Raw genomic sequence first — 22,245 nt, forward strand, 5'->3', positions numbered from 1 at the left:
ACCCCAATAGATAACCATCAGTCTTCAACCATGCCACAGCTGAATTGCAATCTGATCTAACACAGGGCCCATCATCATCTACAGGAGAAAGAGGGCGGGGGGAGAGGAAATTGAAAAGTGTGTGTGATATATTATTATAACTACATACTGCACTCTTTCCTGAGGTACGTCCCTTTGAATTGGATTTACTTCTTGGTAGTCATAGAATCATAGCATTGTAGAGCTGGAAGGGACCCAAGGGGTCATCTAGTCCAACCCCCTGTAGTGCAGGAATCTCATCTCAAGCATTCCTGACAGATGGCTACCCAAACTCTGCTTAAAAGCCTTCAATGAAGGAGACTGCATCACCTTCTGAGGTCATGCATCGGCTTGCTCTGTAATTTTGTTTTGAGCAGGTTAACATGAAATGAGGGCCCTAAGTCTGAAAAACTTAAAGGCCATTGATACAGATTTTTTCTGCTCCAGTACCTTAATTTCCCTCCTGCTTTAAGTTACCCACTTCCCTAGGGTAAGCAAAGTATGAATGCACACACTTAAGTACAGTATGTGACATTTATATCACTGAGCTGTAGATTTCCCAATAGGTAAAGGTAAAGGACCCAGACAGCTTTCTGGATCTGCTTCTGGTGCAATGGAACACCACGACGCAAGCCAGAGCGCTTGAAAATGTAATATCTGCAGCTGGTTGCACTCACCTCTATGAGGGGGTAGGCAATTTCATTATAGATTTGCTCTGTGTTGTGGCTCATGTTATACGCCCCATCAAAGGTGAACTGTTTGGGTGGGTCTTCTGATGCCATAGGGTTCTGGATAAAGCACTGGCCACAGGAGCTGTCCATGTTGACCACCACCTTGCAGCCCAGCTGCTTTTCACGCTCATTCAAAGGGCGGCAACGCACAATCACTTTCACCGCTTCTGAGGCCATCTTCAAGGCCCATGAACTTGGGCTTGGAGACTTGGTGTGGGGCTAAGGCACGTTACTTCCAGCACAGGAAGTAGGGCTTGTGCTCACTTCAATGGGAGTGTCAAGAACAAGGCAGTAGAAAAAGGCAGCTTGAAGGCCAGCTGCTGTGCTGTCAGACAACTGGCCAAGGGTGAAGACTGTTTTGCCTGGCAAAGCAAGTAGTACAAAACAGGTAATTCCTTTTGGGTAAGATCAGTGCAGGGGGTGTGACCGTAACAGGGCAACATGTGCTACACCAGGTGATGAATTTTCTAGGAAAATATGGGACACCTGAAGTGCCACAAGAGAAGTGCCAAGAATGTGAGCGGCCGAAACTATGCTAGGGCAGTGGGGTGGGAAGCCTGGCAGAAGAACAGGTGTTCTTCCTTGGTCTTGCTTTGGCAGGAGCAGCGATGAGCAGTAGAGGCGTCTCCTCAGAACCTGGAATGTGAGTGTGACCTCACAAAGACCCTGCTAGGCAATGAAGGCTCCGGTGCCAGCGGCCTGCAGCTCCGCGCAACTGTGCATGGGCGGGCATGGAAGCCCTTTTCTTGCTTCCCCCAAGGACTGGGTGTTGCTGAAGGGAACAATGGATGGGGAGAGACGCATCAGTTTCACCTCTAAATCTGCCAGAGATGATCCATAAAGGGGGCTGTCAAGCCTTTGTAGCTCCAGGCCCTGGCAGCCTGAGCAGCTGGGAACTGGCACAGCACCAGGGGGCACAGAGGGCGGGGAATGGGGGCAGCTGGCCCGGGAGGGGGGGGCTTTCTCCAGCACCGCTCAGGCCTGGCCCACAAGCGGAGCGGGGGGGGGACAGCTGAGGGGCCCGGGAGCGCGCGGCGGGAGCGCGGGGAGCCTCACCGCAGCCTTACGGGGGCTCCGGAAGGAGCCCGGCCCGGCGCGGCGCGGCCGAGGCGAGCGTGGACGCGGGATCCCGCTCCGCCGGCACAGCCCCCTGCCTACCCGCCTGGGGGGTCGAGGGCGCGGGAGGGAGCAGCGGGGCTGGGCGGGGCCGGCATGGAGGGAGGCTCGGGCCGGGCGCCTCTCGCCGTCCCCTCCGAGCGGGCCTGGCCTGCGGGGCGCCGCTTCGCCGTCCAGCCCGCCGGCTCCGGGCAGTGGCAGCGGCGTCGGCGTTGCTCGGGCGACCGGCCGCCTCTCTGGGCGCGCGGCAGCCTCCGAGGCGGGGCGAGGAGCGGCGCAGTCCCGCCGCGGCCCCGGCGGCCGGCGGGTGGCTTGGCCCTTGCCCCACGGACGCAGAGCTGGGCTAAGCAGAAGGGAGCCGAGGCCCCTTCCCGGGGCATTGGGCGGCTGCTCCGGCGCCCAGAGCCCCAGCGGGGTTTCGTGTGGAAACTTTAAAAGCAGCTCCGGAAAACGGGCTTCCCGCCACGCCATCTTTCCGCGGTGAACTCGGGGGCTGCCACGGGACGGTAACAAAGGGCGCTCCATGGGACTCACGACCGGAGCCCCGGAGCATTGAAACTTTCGCATTGGACTGGATCCAAAGGTGGGGGAAATGATGCACCAGGCGCGGCAATTCGCCGCCGTCTTTTCACTCCCAAACCACATCTCCACCGGCTTTCTTTCAAGCATTTCTGCCCTCCCTACATAGTAAAGGATACAAAACGCTCAGAAATGTGGTGCTTGGTTTTATACCCGCGTGTGCGTTTTAACCCTAAAAATACACGCGGCCCCCCCCTCCCCTTTGGGATCAAAGCCGGCTAAGATACAGGAAACAGACTCGGGGTCGGGCGCGGCAGGTCAGCCTTTCTCTCGCTCCCCTTGGCCCGGGGGGGGGGCAGCTGCGCCCGGCGACTGAGGCCTCGCTTTCCTCGCGCTGCTCCAACTCACTCCGCAGAAAAGCCGCTGGTTCCCAGCAGCGCCCCCGCCCCCGCCCCCGCCCCCGCCCCCGCCGCCGAAGTGCCCGGCCTGCGCGGGGCCCCAACTGCGAGTCCGAGGCGCGGCCAGACAGGCGGGCGGGCCGCTTTCTCGGACCGAGATTCGCGCGTCTAGGGGACAACCCGGACCGCGGATTGCGCGGCACTTCCGGGCGGGGCCCGGCGCTGGGGCGGCGCAGCACACGCGGCCGGAAGTGGAGCGGGCCGCGTGCTCGCTCTTTCTCCGGGGGAGCCCGAAGCAGCCGCCGCCGCCGCCGCCGCGATGGGTCGTCCGCGCAAGGTGAGGCCTGGGCCGGGGAGGGGGCGGGAGGCGGGCGGGCGGGCGGGCGGGCGGCGGGGAGGGAGGGAGCCTGCCTGGCTGGCTGGCTGGCCGCCGGCCCTGCACGAGGTCTCGCCTTCCTCCCTTGCAGACCAAGAACCAGAAGAAGGAGCGCGCGGCCGCCCAGCTGCGCGGCCAGGAGGAGTTCGGCTCGGTCCCGCACTCCTTCGTCTTCCACCGCGGCCGCGTGGGCAAGAACCTGCAGCAGCTCATCCTGGATGTCCGCCGCGTGATGCAGCCCTACACGGCCTCCAGCCTCAAGGTGAGCCGGGAAAGAGAGGCAGGAGAGGAATGCCATATCTTACAAATGGAATTTGGCTTAGATGGGTTACGATAGGAAATGCAGAAATTGGGGCTTCTGACTGATTCTAAGGGGAATATAGGCTACTATATGGGGATGGGGAATTAAATACACACATAAATGCCCAGAAAACAGTTTGGTTCTCTCTCTACATACATTTAAAAATGTGTGGTCTTGGACCATTTTTGTTCAGAACAATAAAACATTGCTCCAGTCAGCATAATCTTCTCCCTCTGACAGGGGCTGTCTAAATTCTGGGTCATTTAGGGGGTGGGCTGTGTGATTGTTTTAAAAAAATCTTGCAAACATTTTGCCAGTTATACAGATCTGTGTTTATGAAACCTGGATCACATAGTACCTAGCCATTTTGCATATTTAATGCAAAATGCTAGTCCTTGCGATTGTTTAGTTTTGTTGCAAAAGTGTTCAAGGATGTAGTTGGGAATGGCTGGGGGGGGGCAGGTAGGGTAAGAATATCAGAGGCTTTCCTGAGCACATGTTTGCTCAAAATGGATTTCTAAAACTCTAGTAACTTCAAAGCATTTTACTTCAACTAATTTAATTAAGTAATTTAAAGACAATTCTATGTCCTAGTTTTTGTCTGGCAGCACAGACAGCAGAGCCACACTGATTACAGGTCTTGACTTTTTCAGGTGCGCAAGAAGAACACTCTGAAAGACTTTGTGGCAGTGGCTGGACCTCTCGGTGTGACTCACTTCCTGGTGTTCACGAAAACCCCCACCAATATCAACCTTGTAAGTTAAGCAGTGAGAAGTTGCTGAGTGGTGGCAACAAGTGGTTCCAATATTGTTCTGCCCTGCTAGTCTCGTGTTTTGGTTCTGTTAGAACAGGCATCGGCAAACTTGGTCCTCGAGATGTTTTGAGACTACAGTTCCCATCATATACCCTTGACCGAAGAACGGTACACTCCTTCTATCTGGGATGGTCGTCCTCTTCCACCGAGCGCGCAGCTTCGGGAGGGACGCACATAGAGCGGTGAGGGAGGAAGGGGACACCCGCCTAGCCAGCCAGATCAGCCGAATCAACCATGGCGATCAATGGGGTGACAGATGTCGCAGCCAGATCGCCCTCACATCCCATCATCCCTGACCACTGGTCCTGATAGCTAGGGGTGATGGGAATTGTAGTCCCAAAACATCTGGAGGGCCGAGTTTGCCTGTGCCTGTGTTAGAATGTGCAACTTGAATTCTTTCTCTCTATATTGATGCTTTTCAAACTCTTGTCTTCAAATTGATTTGTCTGTTGAGGACAATTTTGTGTTGTCATTGTGAAGCTTCTACTCATGGCAGGAGATTCTGGAGCATGTACTAGATTTTACAGTCAATTCCTATGGAGCAGTGACCAAGCTTCTTGGGCCTCGTTGCTGAGTGTGAACTGAGTACAGCCTCCTAGGACACACAGGTCCCCCTGCTTGCCCCGGACACTGATCACTCCCTGCAATATGTAGTCACAGAGCAGTCTTCCCCAACCTGATGCCATCCAGAAGGGCACCAGGTTGGGAAAGGCTACCATGAAGCAGTATGGCAAGGCAGAATTGTCGGAAAGGCTTGTCTGGTACTGACCCTCTCACTGAGAGAGTCCTGATAAGCTTCTGAAGAACTTTATCATTCTCCAGAACCCTGCTTTGCAGGATGGACTGTTGTGAAAGCTCAGGTCCTCTTCCTCTTATACCTCTTATACTGTTGGTTTTGTTGGCCCAGTTGAAGTATCATTGTATCTCTGCCTGATGACCTGATGCAAATGATGACAATGTGTTTTGCTGAGTGAAACCTGTGATTCTCACTTCAAAGTAAACGCACTGATGCATCTGGATTTTGCAGAACACTAAAAGCAGAGTTTGAATTATGACAACCAATCTGCCTGTGGTAGAGGCTGCTCTGATTGATTTCTCTCTTCCTCAGAAATTCTTCCGTCTTCCTGGTGGACCAACCTTGACCTTCAGAGTTGCTCAGGTACAAGTTGCTGGAAATTGTAGGGTAGGCTAGTTAGAATACAGCTGCCTCTGAAAAACCCTTTTATAGCTTGCTAAGGTTAGAAGGGTTTTTTGCTACCTGTTCTTTCTAGTGGGTTATTTATTTATATATCGCCCTTCATCTGTAGATCTTAGGGTTGTTCACAGCATAAAAATACAAGATTAAAACAAAATACATAATAAAAACAAGAACAAAAACCAAGCAAACCAATAACCACCCTCCCACTCCTCTTACAGACTGCTAATGTGGTGTGCTGTGAATCCTTGACCTAGGTGAATTATTTATCTGTACTTCAAGACAATCTAAATTTTGCAGCCTGTATCACTTATGTAAATTGCCTAATTTATCCTGGCTTTATCACTACTGAACATCATATTCAGCCACCCCTCTAGCTTCAGGGATTTCAGGAGTACAATTTCCTAGCATATATTTGCTGCTATGAGGTCTAGAAACCTTTTTTTTTTTTAAACGAAAGCTTGAGATGCTCATGAAGCTGAACCAGAACCAAGTCTACAGGCCTTCTGGATATCAGGGTTTACATCAAGGATGGGCACTCCAGATACTGCTGGAGTATAACTCCCATTATCCCTGACCTTTGGCTGTGCTGGCTAGGCCAGATGTGAGTTGTAGTCCAATAGTGGCCACAGGTTCCCCACCACTAGTTTACAGGTGGTGAGGAACTACCTCTTGGTGGTGGGGCACTACTGTGGTGTACTACCTCTTGGTAGTAGTGCAAGATTCTCTATTATTATTATTATTATTGATTATTATTTAATTAGATTTGTATACTGCCCTTCATCCGAAGATCCCAGGGAGGTTCACGAAAAAAAAAATACAAAATGAGAATACAAAGTACAAGAATACACCTCTGCTGCTGCCTCACTCATCTGTTTCACTTCAGTATTCGCTCATCAAAGATGTGGTGTCAACCCTGAAGCGGCACCGGATGCACGAGCAACAGTTCACCCACCACCCACTCCTGGTCCTCAACAATTTTGGCCTTCAGGGCATGCACATCAAGGTCATGGCGACTATGTTCCAGAACATGTTCCCTTCCATCAATGTCCACAAGGTAGGTGTGTGCTGGCCTGGAGACTGTGGGAAGTCAGCTTGATGGTCCTGCTCTGCTACTCAGATGCCTCTGGCCCTGGTCTCCCATGGTGTGTCATACAGGTCAGCTCTGCCCTGCTTCTCAAAAAGAGCGTATGTTATTCGTAACACTTGTGTCTTCTTCATCTGCAAATCTCAGGGCAAATTTACTTCTGTGAGGTTGGTTAAGTGGGAAACGTGTGGCCTCAGTTAAGCTGTGTCTTGGCTTTACCATGTTAGATTGGAAGTGAAAGCTCACATAGTCGGAAGCTTCTTAATAGACAAAAAATATCCCTCACCTAGAAAACATTGGGGAGAAGGCAAGAGTGGAACCTACTCCCTGATGTGAGTTAGAGAGGTTAGTTTTATAGAGCATTCAGTCTGAAATGGCACCTCTGTGACAACAAAGCTAGTGACAGGATGACCTCATCCAGGATATATAGAGTGTGTTTGTGATTTAGACCTGTTTTCCATTCTGGAAAGGGATTGTGGAAATTAATGTACCGTATTTTTCGGCCCATAGGGCGCACCTAGTTTTTTTTGGGGGGGGGGATGAAAAAAAAATATTTTCCCCCCAGGGCAGGGCTGGGGCGGGGGAAGCCCGAGCTTCCCCAGCCCCCAGAACAGGCTGCTATCTGCAAACCTAGGGAGCCCGGTGGGAAGTCGCACCGGTCTCCCCAGGCTTGTGGATATCTGCCTGAAGCCCGGGGCGTGCTGAACTCAGCACGCCCCTGGCTTCGGGATGCAGCCTGCTATCCGCAAGCCTAGGGAGCCCGGCGGTAACTCCCGCGGGCTCCCAAGGCTTGCGGATAGCTTCCTGAAGCCTGGAGAGCGAGAGGGGTCGGTGCGCACTGACGCCTCTCGCTCTCCAGGCTTCAGCGAAAGCCTACATTCGCCCCATAGGACGCACACACATTTCCCCTTCATTTTTGGAGGGGGAAAAGTACGTCCTATAGGGTGAAAAATACAGTATATCTTTGTGTTGGAACTGCAGTGCATCTTGACGCCATTCTTGTGCAGTGGGAATCATTGTAGAGTTGGAAGGGACCAACCCCCCTGCCATGCAGGAATCTCAACATGTCCCTCATCCAATTTGAAACCGTACCAGACCCTACATAGCTTGGCAAATGTGCTAACAGTCTTTTTACTGCTCCATATGTGGTTGGGCTCCAGCTCCCACCAGTGCCAGCAGCAGGGCCAATGGGCTGGAATACTGTGAGCTGTAGTCCAGCTACATCTGGATGGTTGCAGGTGCCCCACCTCTGCCTAACTGGAACCTTCCTATGAATTGGAATTCCTTACCCATTAAAAGGAAGCATGGAACAGGGAGGTATCTGCTCACAAATGATCCTCATAGCGCAATAAAAAGGTAAAGGGACCCCTGTCCAGTCGCAGAAGACTCTGGGGTTGCGGCGCTCATCTCGCTTTACTGGCCGAGGGAGCTGGCGTACAGCTTCCGGGTCATGTGTTTGATACCAGGGGCACTTGAATTAAAACTGGAGGGATGTGTCACTTGCACTTAAAGAGATGCATATACATTTTCTTGGTCACTTCTCAGGACAGTGGGCTAACCCCCCTTCCCGCATCATCCTGCCTTCAGTTCTATTTCTTCCCACCCCAGTCAGGAGTGGGCTCATGTTTCCTCAGCAGTGCTGGTGCTTCTGGGATTCCCTGTGTCTGTTAGCTGCGGGGTAGAGGGTGGTGAGGGAATCTCTAGAATATTGTAACTGCATTTCCATTGGGGGATTGGGTTCAGTGCTGGATAGAAGACCTTCCTGCTCCAGTAGGCATAGAGCAATTCAGAGTGACGACATCAGTATTGTGGCCGTTATTTTTTTTAAGGGACACCTCACCCCTTCTTGCCACCTTAGTTCTAATGGTGGAACAGATGCAAATGATGATAGCATACCTTTGACATGCTCTGTGATGGCGCTGGTGCATCTGTGCTTGGCTCCTTTGTGGAGGTCCTTCTGCACTTGGTGCTTCTAGCATTAAGCTGTGGCAAGTACAGCCTGTCTTCTTTAGAAACTCTAGGCCACGGTTTGTGGGCAAATGAGGCAGAACTAGTCCTGAGCTGCTTGGGATTTTGTGCTTTGTTTCTGGATTTGATTCTTTTGTGGACAAGTAGGGTTCCCAAGGTCCTTCACTGGATAGCACTCACTTTATATGTAAATACCTAACACTCGTCACTAGTGGGGAAAGATTCCAGGGATATAAGAACAGGATGAAGCACAACCATGAGTTAAACTTACTCTGAATCAGCACTGTGTTTTTGGATATATTGCATTGGTAAGTCAGGGGGCCCTTTACCTTTTTAAGCTCAGTTACCGAAGTTGGATACCTAGAGCTGGCTACAGCTAAGTTGTGTACTAGTAGAAGCTAGCACATTGAGTCCTGCTAGCAGAATGGGACTTCCTGTCTCTCTGCCCAGAAAGGTCAAGAGAAGCCCCAGGAGGAGGAGGAGGAGGAAGAGGAAGATCATTCCGTCTGCCAAGCAGAAATGCTTGTGCAGACAGAACGATTGCCTTAGCACAATGTTGAATTCCACCTCAAGAGTACTAGGGAAATTGGGTACTAGGCCTCCTGGGTTCTATAAAGGCTGTCACAGCTAGGGAATCTTCATTGCCACCTAAAGTACTTGTCAGATGAGGAACTTCATCATCATCATCATCATTTATTATTTACACCCCGCCCATCTGGCTGGGTTTCCCCAGCTACTCTGGGTTGCTTCCAAAAAAATATTAAAATACAGTGGTTTGTTAAACATTAAAAGCTTCAGCCTTCAGATGTCTTCTAAAAGTCTGGTAGTTGTTCTTCTCTTTGACATCTGGTGGGAGGGTGTTCCACAGGGCGGGTGCCACTACTGAGAAGGCCCTCTTATGCCATATTGTGAGCCTTGGTTCTCATGCTGTTGTGTTCTCTTTTCTCCTACCCTCCCCAGGTAAACCTTAATGCCATCAAGCGTTGTGTACTGATCAACTATAACCCAGACACCCAGATCCTTGAATTCCGTCATTAGTAAGTATCTTCTGTCTCATGCTGTGCTCCTCCCCAGTGCTGAAGGATCAGATCTGAGCTCACAGTAATCTCCATCTGCAAGAGGGACATATTGCATGCATGGCCACTTTCATAAAATATATTTTAGTTAGTCTGTGTTAGCAGTTCATTGTTTGTGTGCCAGTCCGCATTATGCATGTCAAACATTCATATTATTGTGCTCATCAAACAAAACACTGTTTTGCACTGTAAGGATGTACACTCAGGGAAGAAATACTTCTTTGTGGCTTTGGTTTGATGATAAAAGATAAAGCTCAGGGCAGCATACCAGGGGTACATCCTATTTTATCCTTGCAATGTAAAATAGTATAGACCAGGGGTCACCAACCTTTTTGGACCGGGGCACATTTCAGATTTTGAAAGAGTGCAGTTGGCACTAGTCACAAAATGGTACAATATGGCTGCTGGGGGGGGGGGGCATGGCACGGCACAAAATTAAGAGAGTAGCCACAGTGAAACGTTTCCTGTAATTGTATTTCTATATAAGAAAGGAAGACAGGAGTGCCTGGCGTGCTCTGGTCCATGGGGTCACGAAGAGTCGGCCACGACTAAACGACTAAACAACAACAAATATAAGAAAGGGTTTAGCCTATTGAATTTCAGCCTGACACACAGCAATTAAAGGCACAAGAATCCTGTTTGCCTCCAATGCCAACCATAAACCCAAGCCTAGGATTCCATCCTGGACCTACTTACAAATATTACTTCTGAGGAAAAATGTACACCATTGTTCTGTAAGTTAACTAGTTAGTGAATTCTTAATGCATGCCTAGTTTTAGCTTCTGCACAGCAGGAGGCATACCCAAGCCTCTTAGCAATGTTTTCACCTTTGCCTTTGGAGGGGAGGGGGATTTATTATCATCCATCCACACTTGTTCTGTAGTAGTTAGTTAGTTAGTTAGTTTTATTTATTACGGCCATTGGCCCATATCAAAAACAATACATCAAAATTTATCCATAAACAATACAATTTAAACAGTTCCAAGTTAAAACACCCATATAAAACCAATTTTACTTCAATTAAGTAAACACTATACACAATAAGCTCCCTCTATGTAAACCGCAATTCAAATCCCTCAGATTTTGAGGGAAATGCGCCTTAGTTTTGGCACTTATTGATGGTTCTTAAGTTTAGCTAAGCTGTCAGAGTCATACAGTGATCCATTTCTCCTCTTTTGAAATAAGACATTAATCAGGTATCTAGTGACTGCAAGGGATCTACTTGTGTCTTCGTCGTTTAATAAGTATATTATTTGGGCTTCCTGAGGTCTGTCAGCAATTCTCGATAAATATGGGGCCAGAAACTTGGACCGTGAAGCCGAATGTAATGGACAACAGAAGATTATATGATATAACGATTCTATAGGTCCACTTTTACAGTCACAGAGGAGTGAGATCTGTCCATTGGAGAGTCTGTTACCCAACACATTTGATGGGAAAACATTGAATCTAGCCTTTATAAAGGCATACCTGTGCATCACCACAGATAAGGTAGTTAAATAAGATGGAAGTTTCATTGGTGGTGTTAAGCCAAGGTTTATCGGCGAACAGGTGCCACCACCTGTCGCAATATTAAATTGTAAATCCAACTCCTCTAATTCGTGAGTTATAATTCTCTTGGCAGAAATTAAATCCAATTTTAGTAGTTCAGATGGAGATAGTCCTAAGGACACAAGTTTCCCATGTATTATTTTTGCCCAAGGGCTAGGGAAGTCATCTCTCCAGAGACACTGTATCAAGTGGAGATTTGGAAGTTTATGCCATAATGCCAACCAGTAACAGAGGATGCATTTCCATAATGTGGTTTCTAGAGATGTAACATTTAGTTCGAGTCGTATAGCAGTATTGCCTACACACCTGGGTAATTTTAGCAACCTTCTTAGCAGCTGGTTTTGGATTACCTCCAATTGGGTTAGATTAACAAAGGACCCCCATATTGGGATTGCATATGCTATTGTTGCAATCACCTTTGCCTTGAAGACTTTTAACACTGATGGAATATGGAAAGCCCCATCTGAAAAGAAAAAACGCAGTAGCGCAAAGGAAAGGGCTTTAGCTCTGTTTAATACATATGCAAGATGGACCTTCCAGCCCATGTTGTGTTGGAGAAGGACTCCCAAGTACTGAAATTTAAAGACTTGGTCAATGGCTTTTCCGTCTATTCTCCAGTTATAGGTTTTTCGACTCTTGGTGAAAATCAGGACTTTGGACTTGGCATGATTAATTGTAAGAAAATTTGATTTGCAGTAAACTTCGAAAATTTTCAGTGCCCTCCTAAGGCCTACTCTTGAGAAAGATAGGATCACTGCGTCGTCTGCGTAGAGTAGAAGGGGGCAACGATATTGGGCAAGACGGGGGGCGTGGATCGTTTCTTGAGAATCTATCAGAGGCGCCCTCATATCACTTATAAATAGATTAAAAAGGGTCGGAGCAAGGATACATCCTTGACGGACACCTCTATTGATGGTTACTGAATTTGAGAGGTCGCCGGCCGGAGTGATTCTCACCCTAGCGGCCGATCCGTCATGCAATTTAGTTATTAGCCACAAAAGTCTTTTGTCTATTCCCCATCGTGCTAATTTCCCCCAAAGTAATCCCCTGGGGATGCTGTCAAAAGCGGCCTTTAAATCAATAAAGGCTGCACAAAGTTGGCCTCTATTTGGGGCGGAATATTTCCGGGCAAGGTGGTATAAAACTAAGACATGATCAACCGCTGACTGATTCGGTCTAAAACCAGCCTGTTCAGGCCCAATCAGGTTGTTCTCTTCGGCCCACTTGGTAAGCTTAGTTAACAAGAACCGTGCATATATTTTCCCAATTATTGACAATAAACTGATATTCCTGTAATCTGTCGAGCCCTTTTTATGAATTGGAATAATAATCGCATCCTTCCATATTCTTGGAATCTTCCCACTGTTGTTTACGGCATCAAAAGTAACGGCCAGGATTTTCGCCCACCAGTCTGCATGAAGTTTTATAGCTTCCGCCGGAACTAGGTCAGGACCGGGGGCTTTTCCAACTTTGAGATTAGAAATGAGTCCGTGGATTTCTTCCAGGTCAGTGGGTGGCCAAAGAGGGAGCTGCTCATAGAATCCATCGATTGTATTAATATTAAGGTCGGGTAAGGCAAAATAGTTCCTTAGAAAGGATGTTCTGTAGTAGTACTTGCAGAAAATAGCTTCTAGGTGTGCCTGATCTCAGATAAGCCACCACAGGAAAGATGCATTCTGGGAGTTAGGAGGAAAAGAAGGCACACTAGGCACACATGGTGAGAGTGTGGTCTGCTGGTGTGTCTTTGGTCTTAATCTGAAACAAAACATTCTGATGAATCTTAAGCCGCTTGGGAACAGGAGTTTAAGGGATTGCTGTCTGGTGGTGTCACACTACTTTCTTCCTTTTCAAGGTGTTTTTTTTAAAAAAATATTTTATTAAGGTGATTTCAATTAAAGGTAATACAGTGATACAGAAAAAAAGAAGGAAAAGTGAGAGGGAGAAAACTAATAACAAAGATACATATCAAAGTGAAAAGGGTTTTGAACCCTGGAAAATTTATCTAACCAACATTTTTTCTAGTATAGTTCCTTAGAAAGGATGTTCTGTAGTAGTACTTGCAGAAAATAGCTTCTAGGTGTGCCTGATCTCAGATAAGCCACCACAGGAAAGATGCATTCTGGGAGTTAGGAGGAAAAGAAGGCACACTAGGCACACATGGTGAGAGTGTGGTCTGCTGGTGTGTCTCTGGTCTTAATCTGAAACAAAACATTCTGATGAATCTTAAGCCGCTTGGGAACAGGAGTTTAAGTGCCCATTCTTTTTCCACCCCACTTCTTCCATTGTGTGTTTCACCTTGCTTGGACTGTAAGGCTAGTGTCTTTTCTTGCCTTGTATTATGCCACCTGCCTTGTTGGGGCCCAGAGCAAGTGGAAGACAGCAGGTCATGGGGATACTTCCCTGGATAAAGTGAGGATCAAGGAGTTTGCCCCTGAATCTAACAGCTAAATTTTCTAGACGGTATTCCACACCCCTAGCTGGAAGCCAAGCTTGTTTCGAGAGTTGTAAGAGGATTATGTCAGCTAATATGGAGCAAGGCAGGGATAGCCCCTGCCCAGATGCTAATGTCAGCACATCACATTTCATATACTGACCCTTGCCAGAGGCCTCAGGCAGAATAGAGAAGAGTCTCTCCTAGGCTGCATCCAAATAACCTTTAATTGGAGACACCAGTGACTAAATTTAGGACCTGGTACATGGCAGTGCATGTCTGCTCTGCCTCCTCCACCCTTACCCACCAAACACAATAGCAGTGGCTTGCTCCCCTTGCTTGATGGAATACCTCCATGCACCTCTCCTGCCCTTTGTGTTTTGCAGCAGTCTGAAAGTGGTGCCTGTAGGAATAAGCAAAGGGCTGAAGAAGATCATGCAGGAGAAGTTTCCTAACATGAGCCGTCTGGAGGACATCAGTGAACTATTGGTTAGGTGAGAAAAAGACCCTCCACCTCCCCATAAAGCTAAGCCCCCACTCCCACCCCATTCAAAGTGTAGGTTCATTTTGGGTCCTGGGGCAGGTTGAGCTGTTCTTAGCAGAGCTAGAGACTCAGTAGAGACTAATGGTTTGTGAATAAGGCAGGATGTAAGGAGGTTTGTGCATTTTGGGCCCTGTTTCATGATGCCCTTGCTCTTATTTTCTGTTCCTTTTTACTTCTTCATGGATGTTTAAACTCCTGTGGAATGCCAAACCAGCTTGATTCTCATGCTCCCACTGATACATCCTCTTCTTTATTGGTGCCCATTCTTTTTCCACCCCACTTCTTCCATTGTGTGTTTCACCTTGCTTGGACTGTAAGGCTAGTGTCTTTTCTTGCCTTGTTTTATGTGCAGAACTCCTCTGTTAGCAGCATGCCAGGAATAATAATGTTTTCCTTCCCTCCCTGCAATGCAGAGACATCAATCTTTCTGAGAGTGAAGCTGAGCAAGATGGCAGTCACAACACCACAGAGCTGCCTCAGGCCTACGCTGGCCGGGGGAACATGAAGGCCCAACAGAGCGCTGTCCGCCTCACCGAGGTCAGGCCATGGAACTCTTGAGCTCACAGAATGGGAGTGGGTGGGGGGGAGCAGCATAGAGCCGACCTCTGCTCTACCAGCTGCTGTCTACTTCAGCAGTGAAAGTCCTGATCATCCAAATTGGGATAGCCATGAGGGCTGCCAGGCTCCTGCAGGTGGTGGAGTGGTGGTGGTGATGATGGTATCTCTGAACTAATGAAGTCTCTGCCTCTTTTCCCAACAGATTGGCCCTCGAATGACCCTGCAACTGATCAAGGTGGAGGAAGGGTTAAGCCAGGGCAATGTGCTCTATCACAGCTTCAGTGAGTGTCTTCCCAGTTCATGGAGCCCTCCTCTCCTGAGCTTCTATGTGGAAAACAATACCCCCCCACCCCCACCCCCACAAACACATTTAAAAGGCTCTAGAATATTAATCAGCCAAAGGCCTGGTTGAAGAGGAATGTTTTTGCCTGGCGCCTAAAGGTGTACAATGAAGGTGCCAGACAAGCCTCCCTGGGGAGAGCATTCCAGACAGGGAGCCACTGCAGAGAAGGCTCATTCTTGTGTCGCCACCCTCCAGACCTCTTGAGGAGGAGCCACACAAAGAAGGGCCTCAGAGAATGATCTCGGGTTCTGGGTTGATTCATATGGTGAAAGGCAGTCCTTGAGGTATTGCAGTCATCATCATCATCATCATCATCATCATCATCGTTTTATTCGTATGTCGACTTTCCACAGTTAAAAACAATGCTCAAGGCGGCTCACAACATGACAAGATTTACATAATTACAAAAGTCATAATAAATAAACCACATCAAAATTACACAACCAAATGGAAAACAATTTCCACATAAATCAAAATCTAAAACTAAGAATACAGCATTAACATAACAGTTTAAAATGACATAGGTAAAAAAATAACAGCAATTTCAAAAACAAAAATGGAGCCCTCTCTGCCCAGCGACAGCAGTCCTTTATGGAGCCCGTCAGGCCCCGCCCTGGGCCAGGTGGTGAGTGGCAGGACGGGGGCCCTCAGGTACTGAACAGGGGAGTCCTGAGCCATTTAAAGCTTTATAGGTCAAAAACAGCATTTTGAATTTAAAGGTGGGGGGAAGTTAAAGTGAATAGCTAGGGGTGTACCCCAGTATTAAAGATATTGGACAATAAGTCTGTATAACTTGCAGCCATGTTCAACAGTGCATGAATAAATCTGCCATTGCTGCCTCCCCAGAACAGCAAAAACAGGCTGTTGGGCATCCAAGCATGTTGCATTCAGGTTGGTGAGCCTGTTGTCAGCCATCGTCTTCAGTTGTTGAGTTGTGTTAGTGGTGCCACCGTCACTTTCTTAGATAAAAAGCACTTGTATGTGATACCTGCTCCCACTGGGTTCCCAGCTGCCCTCTAAGGGAGTAGATATTGAGTGGAACGCAATCACTCCATTGGTGAAGCATTTAAGCTTGCCGGATGGAATGATCTCTCTCGGAGCCCGCCCACCCCAGTTCTGGGGTTTCTACCCTTCCGCACCTGCCAGTTGGGGAGAGAAGCCCCAGTTCCACTAGTGGGACTCATTAGGTTGGCTCCCGCTAAGCATAACTGCTTAATTGAATCTATCCCCATGTGTTTGTTTTATACAGTGGTGCCCCGCAAGACGAATGCCTCGCTAAACGAAAAACCCGCAAGACGAAAGGGTTTTCCGATTTTTTAGCGGCTTCGCAAGACGAATTTCCCTATGGGCTTGCTTCGCAAAACGAAAGCCCATAGGGAAATCTCCGGGGACAGCGGGGAACCCTCCTCCCACCGCAAGCCCCGGGAAGAGAGGAGAAGCTGCGCGCCTTCCCCTCTGTTCCCGGACCTGTCCTGAAGGCTTGCGGTGGGAGGTCCGGGAACAGAGGAGAAGGCGCGCAGCTTCTCCTCTCTTCCCGGGGCTTGCGGTGGGAGGAGGGTTTTTCCTCCCCACCGCCAACATTCAGAAGGCTGTTCTGAAGGCTGGCGGTGGGAAGAAAAGCCCTTCTCCCGCCTCCAGAAGAGTTCCCCAAGCTGTGAATGTTTACCGCGCGCGAGGGGCGCTCTGCTTAAGAGCGCCCCTCGTGCGGGGCAGCAGGCTGCTATCCGCAGCTTGGAGAGCCCTGTGGGGAAGTCCGGCAGGGCTCCCCAAGCTGCAGATGTCTGCCCCGGGCGAGGGGCGCTCTGCTTCAGAGCGTCCCTCGCACCCGGCAGCAGGCTGCTATTCGCAGCCTAGGCAGCCCTGCAGGAACTCTTCTGAAGGCTGGCGGCGGGAGAAGGGCTTTTTTTCCCACCGCCAGCCTTCAGAAGGCTGTTCTGAAGCCTGGCGGTGGGGAGAAAAGTCCTCCCCCCCCCCACCAGCCTTCAGAAGAGGTCCGGGGAAAGACTGTCCCCGGACCTGGTCTGAAGGCGGTCTCCCTAGGAACGCATTAATTGATTTTCAATGCATTCCTATGGGAAACCGTGCTTCGCAAGACGAAAAACTCGCAAGATGAAAAAACTTGCGGAACGAATTAATTTCGTCTTGCGAGGCACCACTGTACTTGCTAATGTGTAGTGTCAGCGTTCACAGCTGTTGGTTTTAATTTCTCACTCCTGCCCTCAGTTTATAAAACGGAGGAAGAGCTCCAGGTGGCCCTGGCCCGGAAAGAGGCGAGGCTGCAGCTGAAGGCTGAGCGGCGCCGCAAGCAGGAGGCAGATGTGGAACGCAAGCAGGAGCAGAAGCAGGCTCACAGGTGAGGGAGAGAAGAGCCAGAACCTTGCGTACCACAAAGCCGCTGTCCCTACATGCACACATTCCAAAGTAGCATGCTGCTTTCCTTTGGGAGGGCCGATATATGCACTTGTGATTGTATTGTTGGTTTGCGGGCTGCAGGAAGAAGAGTCTGGAGGGGATAAAGAGGAAGAAGAAGCAGGCAGAGGGAAGTGACAGTGATGCGGAGGACCCTGGGGTGCAAGAGGACCAGAAGGTGGATGAGCCATCAGACGATGACATGGAGTATTATCGGCAGGAAGTAGGAGAAGAGCCTGATGAAGGTTGGTATCTAATTACATAAAAAAATTCCTTCCAGTAGCACCTTGAGACCAACTAAGTTTGATGCATGTATCTGAAGAAGTGTGCATGCACACGAAAGCTCATACCAATAACAAACTTAGTTGGTCTCAAGGTGCTACTGGAAGGATTTTTTTTATTTTGTTTCGACTACGGCAGACCAACACGGCTACCTACCTGTAACTGGTATCTTAATTAGTAGTGCTTAAAAGACTTGGCAGCTAGGGACCCTCCTGGATGCAGCTGATGAAAACGGTTGTGCTTCTGAGCATGAGCTGGGACACTTGCAAGGTAAATGCTCAGGTGCATCTATCCAAGGGGAGAGAGAGGGAGGGACACTGCATGTGTGAATGCTACCTCCTAGCTTCGTATGGACCACCAGTTATACCTGTGTTACATGTAATAGTCTGCTCAGAAGCAGCCACCGTCCCACCCTTTTACATGGGACCCTGTCCTAACTTTCTGACCCTGAGTGATGTTCTTCCAGAGTGACCAGATGCAGAGGAAGGGAACATTTTATCAGCAATTTCCTAGTGCAGCAGGACAAGTTGACACCTTCCAAAATTTCCCCTTTGTAATCTACAATGCTACAAGTTTTGTTTTTCTCTTCCAGCAGCTCTCTGTTTTTCTGAGGGTCCTGACATACCACTTGAAGACCAGTGGCCTAAAGAGCCTTTTGGACTTCAAGGCAGTGTAGAGGCTGCAGCTATCTTTATCTTCTCTCCTTGTGACCCTCCTTTAGATCTGTTTCCCCAAAGCGCTAAGAGGAAACGAAGGCCCAGTCAGTCCACCAGAGCTGGGAAAAGGCATAAATGCACCCATCCTGCTGGTGACCAGAGCCCAGCAGCATCTGCAGGGACCAGCACCAAGGCAAGGAAGCAGAGGACCCCACGGCCCGTCCAGTGGAAGCAGCAGAAGTTGAGAGGCTTCTCTCCTCGACAGCCCAAGGGGGCCCAGAGTCAGCAGCCGAGGGAGGCTGGTCAGCCCGCGGTGCAGCACAGAGTGTCACCAAAGGCCAGGAGGAAGCGGCCCCAGGGCCCAGGGCAGCCTGGCTCAAGGCCCTGGGGGCAGGGCAAGTCTGGACTGCGGCAGAAGCCGGTGCTCAAAGGGAAAGGAAGCTTCCGAAAGCCCGAACGTTCAGGGAAGAGGCCAGCCTAGAGCCCTGGGCCTCCCTCTCTTGGTTTTGTATAGCTGTTTGCAGGATACATATTTCTGGGGAGCCACAATTTATGGGGAGCCACTGATTCACCGTGAGCTGACTGTCTCTGTGGGGCTTGCTCTTTCCCCATTGCTTTGCAAGGCACAAATATCTTTGAATCGCTACAGAATTGGCCAGCGGTGTCTGTCAGCTGGATATGGTGGCTGATAAGGCTTGTTTGCTGGCAAGGGGAAATGGAGCAGGGGGAAATCAGTTGTTGCTGGAATAGTGGGAGATTGAAGACAGCTGAAAAGTGTGGTGGCTGGTATCCACTGGAACTGGTGAGGCAGAAGGGAGAGAGGCCAACAGTAAGTGGAGCCCGAGCCAAAAGTGGGCCGATCCCATTCATTTTGTTTTCTGCCTCTTCCTAGAAGGGCAACACTGATAATGGGGGGGGGACAGATTGGCATGCCGTTTTGCCCCCTGAACTGATTGTAAGTGAGAAGGCAGGTGCGGGGACAGGCAGGCTGAGGTTGGTGAGGCAAGTACCTAGTTTGTCCTCTTGGGCCAGCCTGATTCCTTCACGCAATATGTAGTGATGGCTGCCGTTGCAAATGTCTTTTCAGGGAGGATAATTCTTAGCCAGCAAGCCTAGTAGTCACTGATACACATTACCTCCATTATCAAGTGTCAATATGCCTTTGAATAACTCTTGTTGGAGAGCAACAGTGGAGAGGGTGGCTGCATTTGTGTTTTGTCTCTGGGTTTCTCACAGGCACCTGACAACTGAGAACAGGATAGGTCTTTGGACTGATCCAACAGGCTCTTCTTAAGTTCTTAACTGTGCAGCTTATTGAGGGTATAGTTCATAACTAATTCTGTTCTACTCCTCTTTCCTCTTTTTAAAAGTAATTTAAATTACTTTTGGACACTCCTTAAAATGGGCCATGGAGCACCAGTGACCCCGAGGTTGTTGGATTCCAGCTCCCATCATCCCTGACCACTGGCCACGCTGGCTGGCTGGGGCAACTGGGAGGTGGAGTCCACAATTTCTGGGGAGCCACGCGCTCTCCATCCCCCTTTGAGGAGACCCATTTGTCTGAGAAGTGGTTGATACTTGATCACACTGTTACAGTGATGAGATTCCATGAGCAATTTTCAATAGAGACCCATTACAGGAAATTGCTGCTTAGCCATGACCACTCTACAGATTCTTCATAGTTGTGTCCATGTTTGGAATTCCGAAAGCCTTGCCTTCTGAAATAATAGTAAGAGCAAGTATTCTAGTCCTCATGGGCAAGACAGGTTTTAGAATAGTGATCTCTGTGGATCATTTCAGGCATCAAGCTGAACCATGGTTAACACAGCTTGGCATGATAATCTCTCATTGTTAAAGCAGTTGATTTAAGAGGTCCTTATTTAGGTTTCTCTGTCTTTTTGCCTGAGAGAACAAAACACCACTACAGCTGTTTCTCCCCCATCAGGAAAAAAACTTATGTGAGAGACAGATAAATGGAAATGATAAATGGAGCTCTCAAAGTGGCAATCACTAGCATCCTTAATAGTCTGCACCACATTTTGACTGTCAGAGGAATGCTCCATAGGAACTCAAATGTCCATCAAAAACTCTGGAGAACATTTCCTTTTATCTTAAGGTGGGTGTGGGACCTTTTCTCTGACAGGACTCTTTAGGCCTGAAATTTGCTTATAAAATACTAAGCAGCCATCTGTACATTGATCAAGAGAAATATATCTTATAGGAATTACATACCCTTCAATCTATCCCTCCATTCCTGTTTTGGTGACTGCTGAATTTAGGCTCATGTTTGAGAGGATCCACAAAGTGTCCAGTTTTCTGTCCTGTTTGAAAAGCTCTTCACCAAATGTTTTCTTCAAGTCCATGTGTCTCACCTTTCGCCTTCGAGTCATAAGTTCGTTGGCATCTGTCTGTCTCAAGACGATGGAGTGTGCCTCCTGGGGCTAAGTCAAACCATTGGAGAATTACAGCGCCTGCTGTGGCTGCAGAGACTGTTAACTGCTGCCTCCAGCTTTGGTTTTGCTGTGGTAGCAGCACTGAAGTGACCTTTCCAGGGCACAAGCCTGGGCAGTGTGGATGGAGGTCCTGGGTTGCCCAGACAACAAGACCACACTCTTGGCCCCACCGATGTGGTCCAAAGGAAAGGAAAACAGTACATTTGACACTAGGTTGGTTGCCGGAGTTGCCGGAAGGAGACGTACAAGACACCATCCAACTGTCTTAGATACTCCACTCTAGATTTGTGTTACGTTTACTCCTTCACCTTTTCTTATTCCAAAGATGTCCTGCCAAAAAAGTGGGTATGGGTTTCTCCTCCTCCTCCTCCTCCTGAAGCCTTTCTCATGAATAGGTAAAGATGTGAGGCAGTGGAGCTTTGGATCAGAATTTTACTTCTCCCATGTGGGCTATCTTCTCAGGTTGTTGAGCCCCATCCACCTCTCACTTCCATCTCCAGCACATGCAAAAGCCACCTTCACCATTGGACCCACTACTCAATACGCTGAAGGCTGTCTTCTCAGGCAGGGGAAGTCCCTATCTCCCCAAGCCGGCCAGTTGAAGCCATTTCTTGGGTGTTGCCACTTGCATACTGACAGCTTCAAGGAGTCACAGGTGAGAGCTGGAAACCAAAGGTGGACAAAATACCCCAGAAGGAGCACGACCTCTCCCCCACTAAAGGGACTACCCCTCCCCAACACCCCATAATTGGCATGACCCAGCTAACTTTAAAGATGCCCAAATCAATGGAAATTGAAAACATTTTAACTCTTGACTGGATTGTGCCCAACCAGTTCTGCAGTTTGTATCAACTTACTCTGCTAAGGAGCCATGCAGGGCGCTGAAACTTACCAGGTATTTTTATTTGACTTGTTAATCACTTGTTCCCAAAAGGTCTTTAAGCAATTTAGAAGACATCTATTCTAATGATTTCAAGCATACTTTGCACCTTGTGCTGTGCTCTTTGTGCTGTTGCTTTCTTTGGGTCCAGGGGCCAAGTCAAACGACCGGAGAGTTAAGACCTGCATGAGTTCCCTAAGATTACATTCCTTAAGCAGTTGGACTTTTGACCAAGTAGTACTTGATCCTTAAGTTTATAGGACCTTCTGACTATTTCTTCCCTCCTCCCAGTGAAGCAGACTTCTGTTTTTTTTTTCTTTTAAAAAATCCTTTCACCATAGAACAACATTTAATCAGAGACATACAGTAATAAAACATCTCACTCTCACCCAGAAGCTGATATTTGCATGCAAAATAATAACAGAAGTTCTTATCTCAGACTTATATTTGTATAGAAGGCGATAAATGGTTGAAGTTAACCAATACAGTCTTATGAGAGGAGTCCTCTAGTTTGGATTTTAGCCATGTACTGTATGTAA

At 48.7% G+C, this 22,245-nt stretch overlaps 2 protein-coding genes across 3 annotated transcripts in view; one reads left to right on the top strand and one right to left on the bottom strand.

Annotated features, from left to right (window-relative positions):
* KIF17 (kinesin family member 17) overlaps positions 1 to 1,623 on the bottom strand; it is a 39,834-nt gene extending 38,211 nt beyond the window's left edge. Inside the window, exon 1 of the mRNA XM_081845938.1 lies at positions 696 to 1,623. Coding sequence (XP_081702064.1) covers positions 696 to 926 — 231 coding nt within the window. The 5' untranslated portion in view covers positions 927 to 1,623. The remainder of the gene's footprint in view (positions 1 to 695) is intronic.
* A 1,394-nt stretch (positions 1,624 to 3,017) lies between these two features.
* Positions 3,018 to 18,922, top strand: LOC309332683 (suppressor of SWI4 1 homolog). Of its 2 annotated transcripts, XM_081845801.1 has the most exons (12): positions 3,018 to 3,119; positions 3,250 to 3,420; positions 4,113 to 4,214; positions 5,382 to 5,432; positions 6,355 to 6,525; positions 9,484 to 9,560; positions 13,968 to 14,075; positions 14,539 to 14,662; positions 14,886 to 14,964; positions 17,250 to 17,379; positions 17,520 to 17,680; positions 18,439 to 18,922. In XM_081845801.1, exons 1-12 carry the CDS (start codon positions 3,102 to 3,104, stop codon positions 18,852 to 18,854), a joined length of 1,608 nt encoding a protein of 535 aa, XP_081701927.1. In that variant the 5' UTR covers positions 3,018 to 3,101; the 3' UTR covers positions 18,855 to 18,922. The 2 variants fall into 2 exon arrangements, with proteins under 2 accessions (XP_081701927.1, XP_081701928.1); XM_081845802.1 differs by lacking the exon at positions 6,355 to 6,525.
* The last annotated feature ends 3,323 nt before the right edge of the window (positions 18,923 to 22,245 follow it).

This window comes from Podarcis erhardii (genome assembly GCF_964252035.2).
Source record: "Podarcis erhardii genome assembly, chromosome: 17".
NCBI lineage: Eukaryota > Metazoa > Chordata > Lepidosauria > Squamata > Lacertidae > Podarcis > Podarcis erhardii.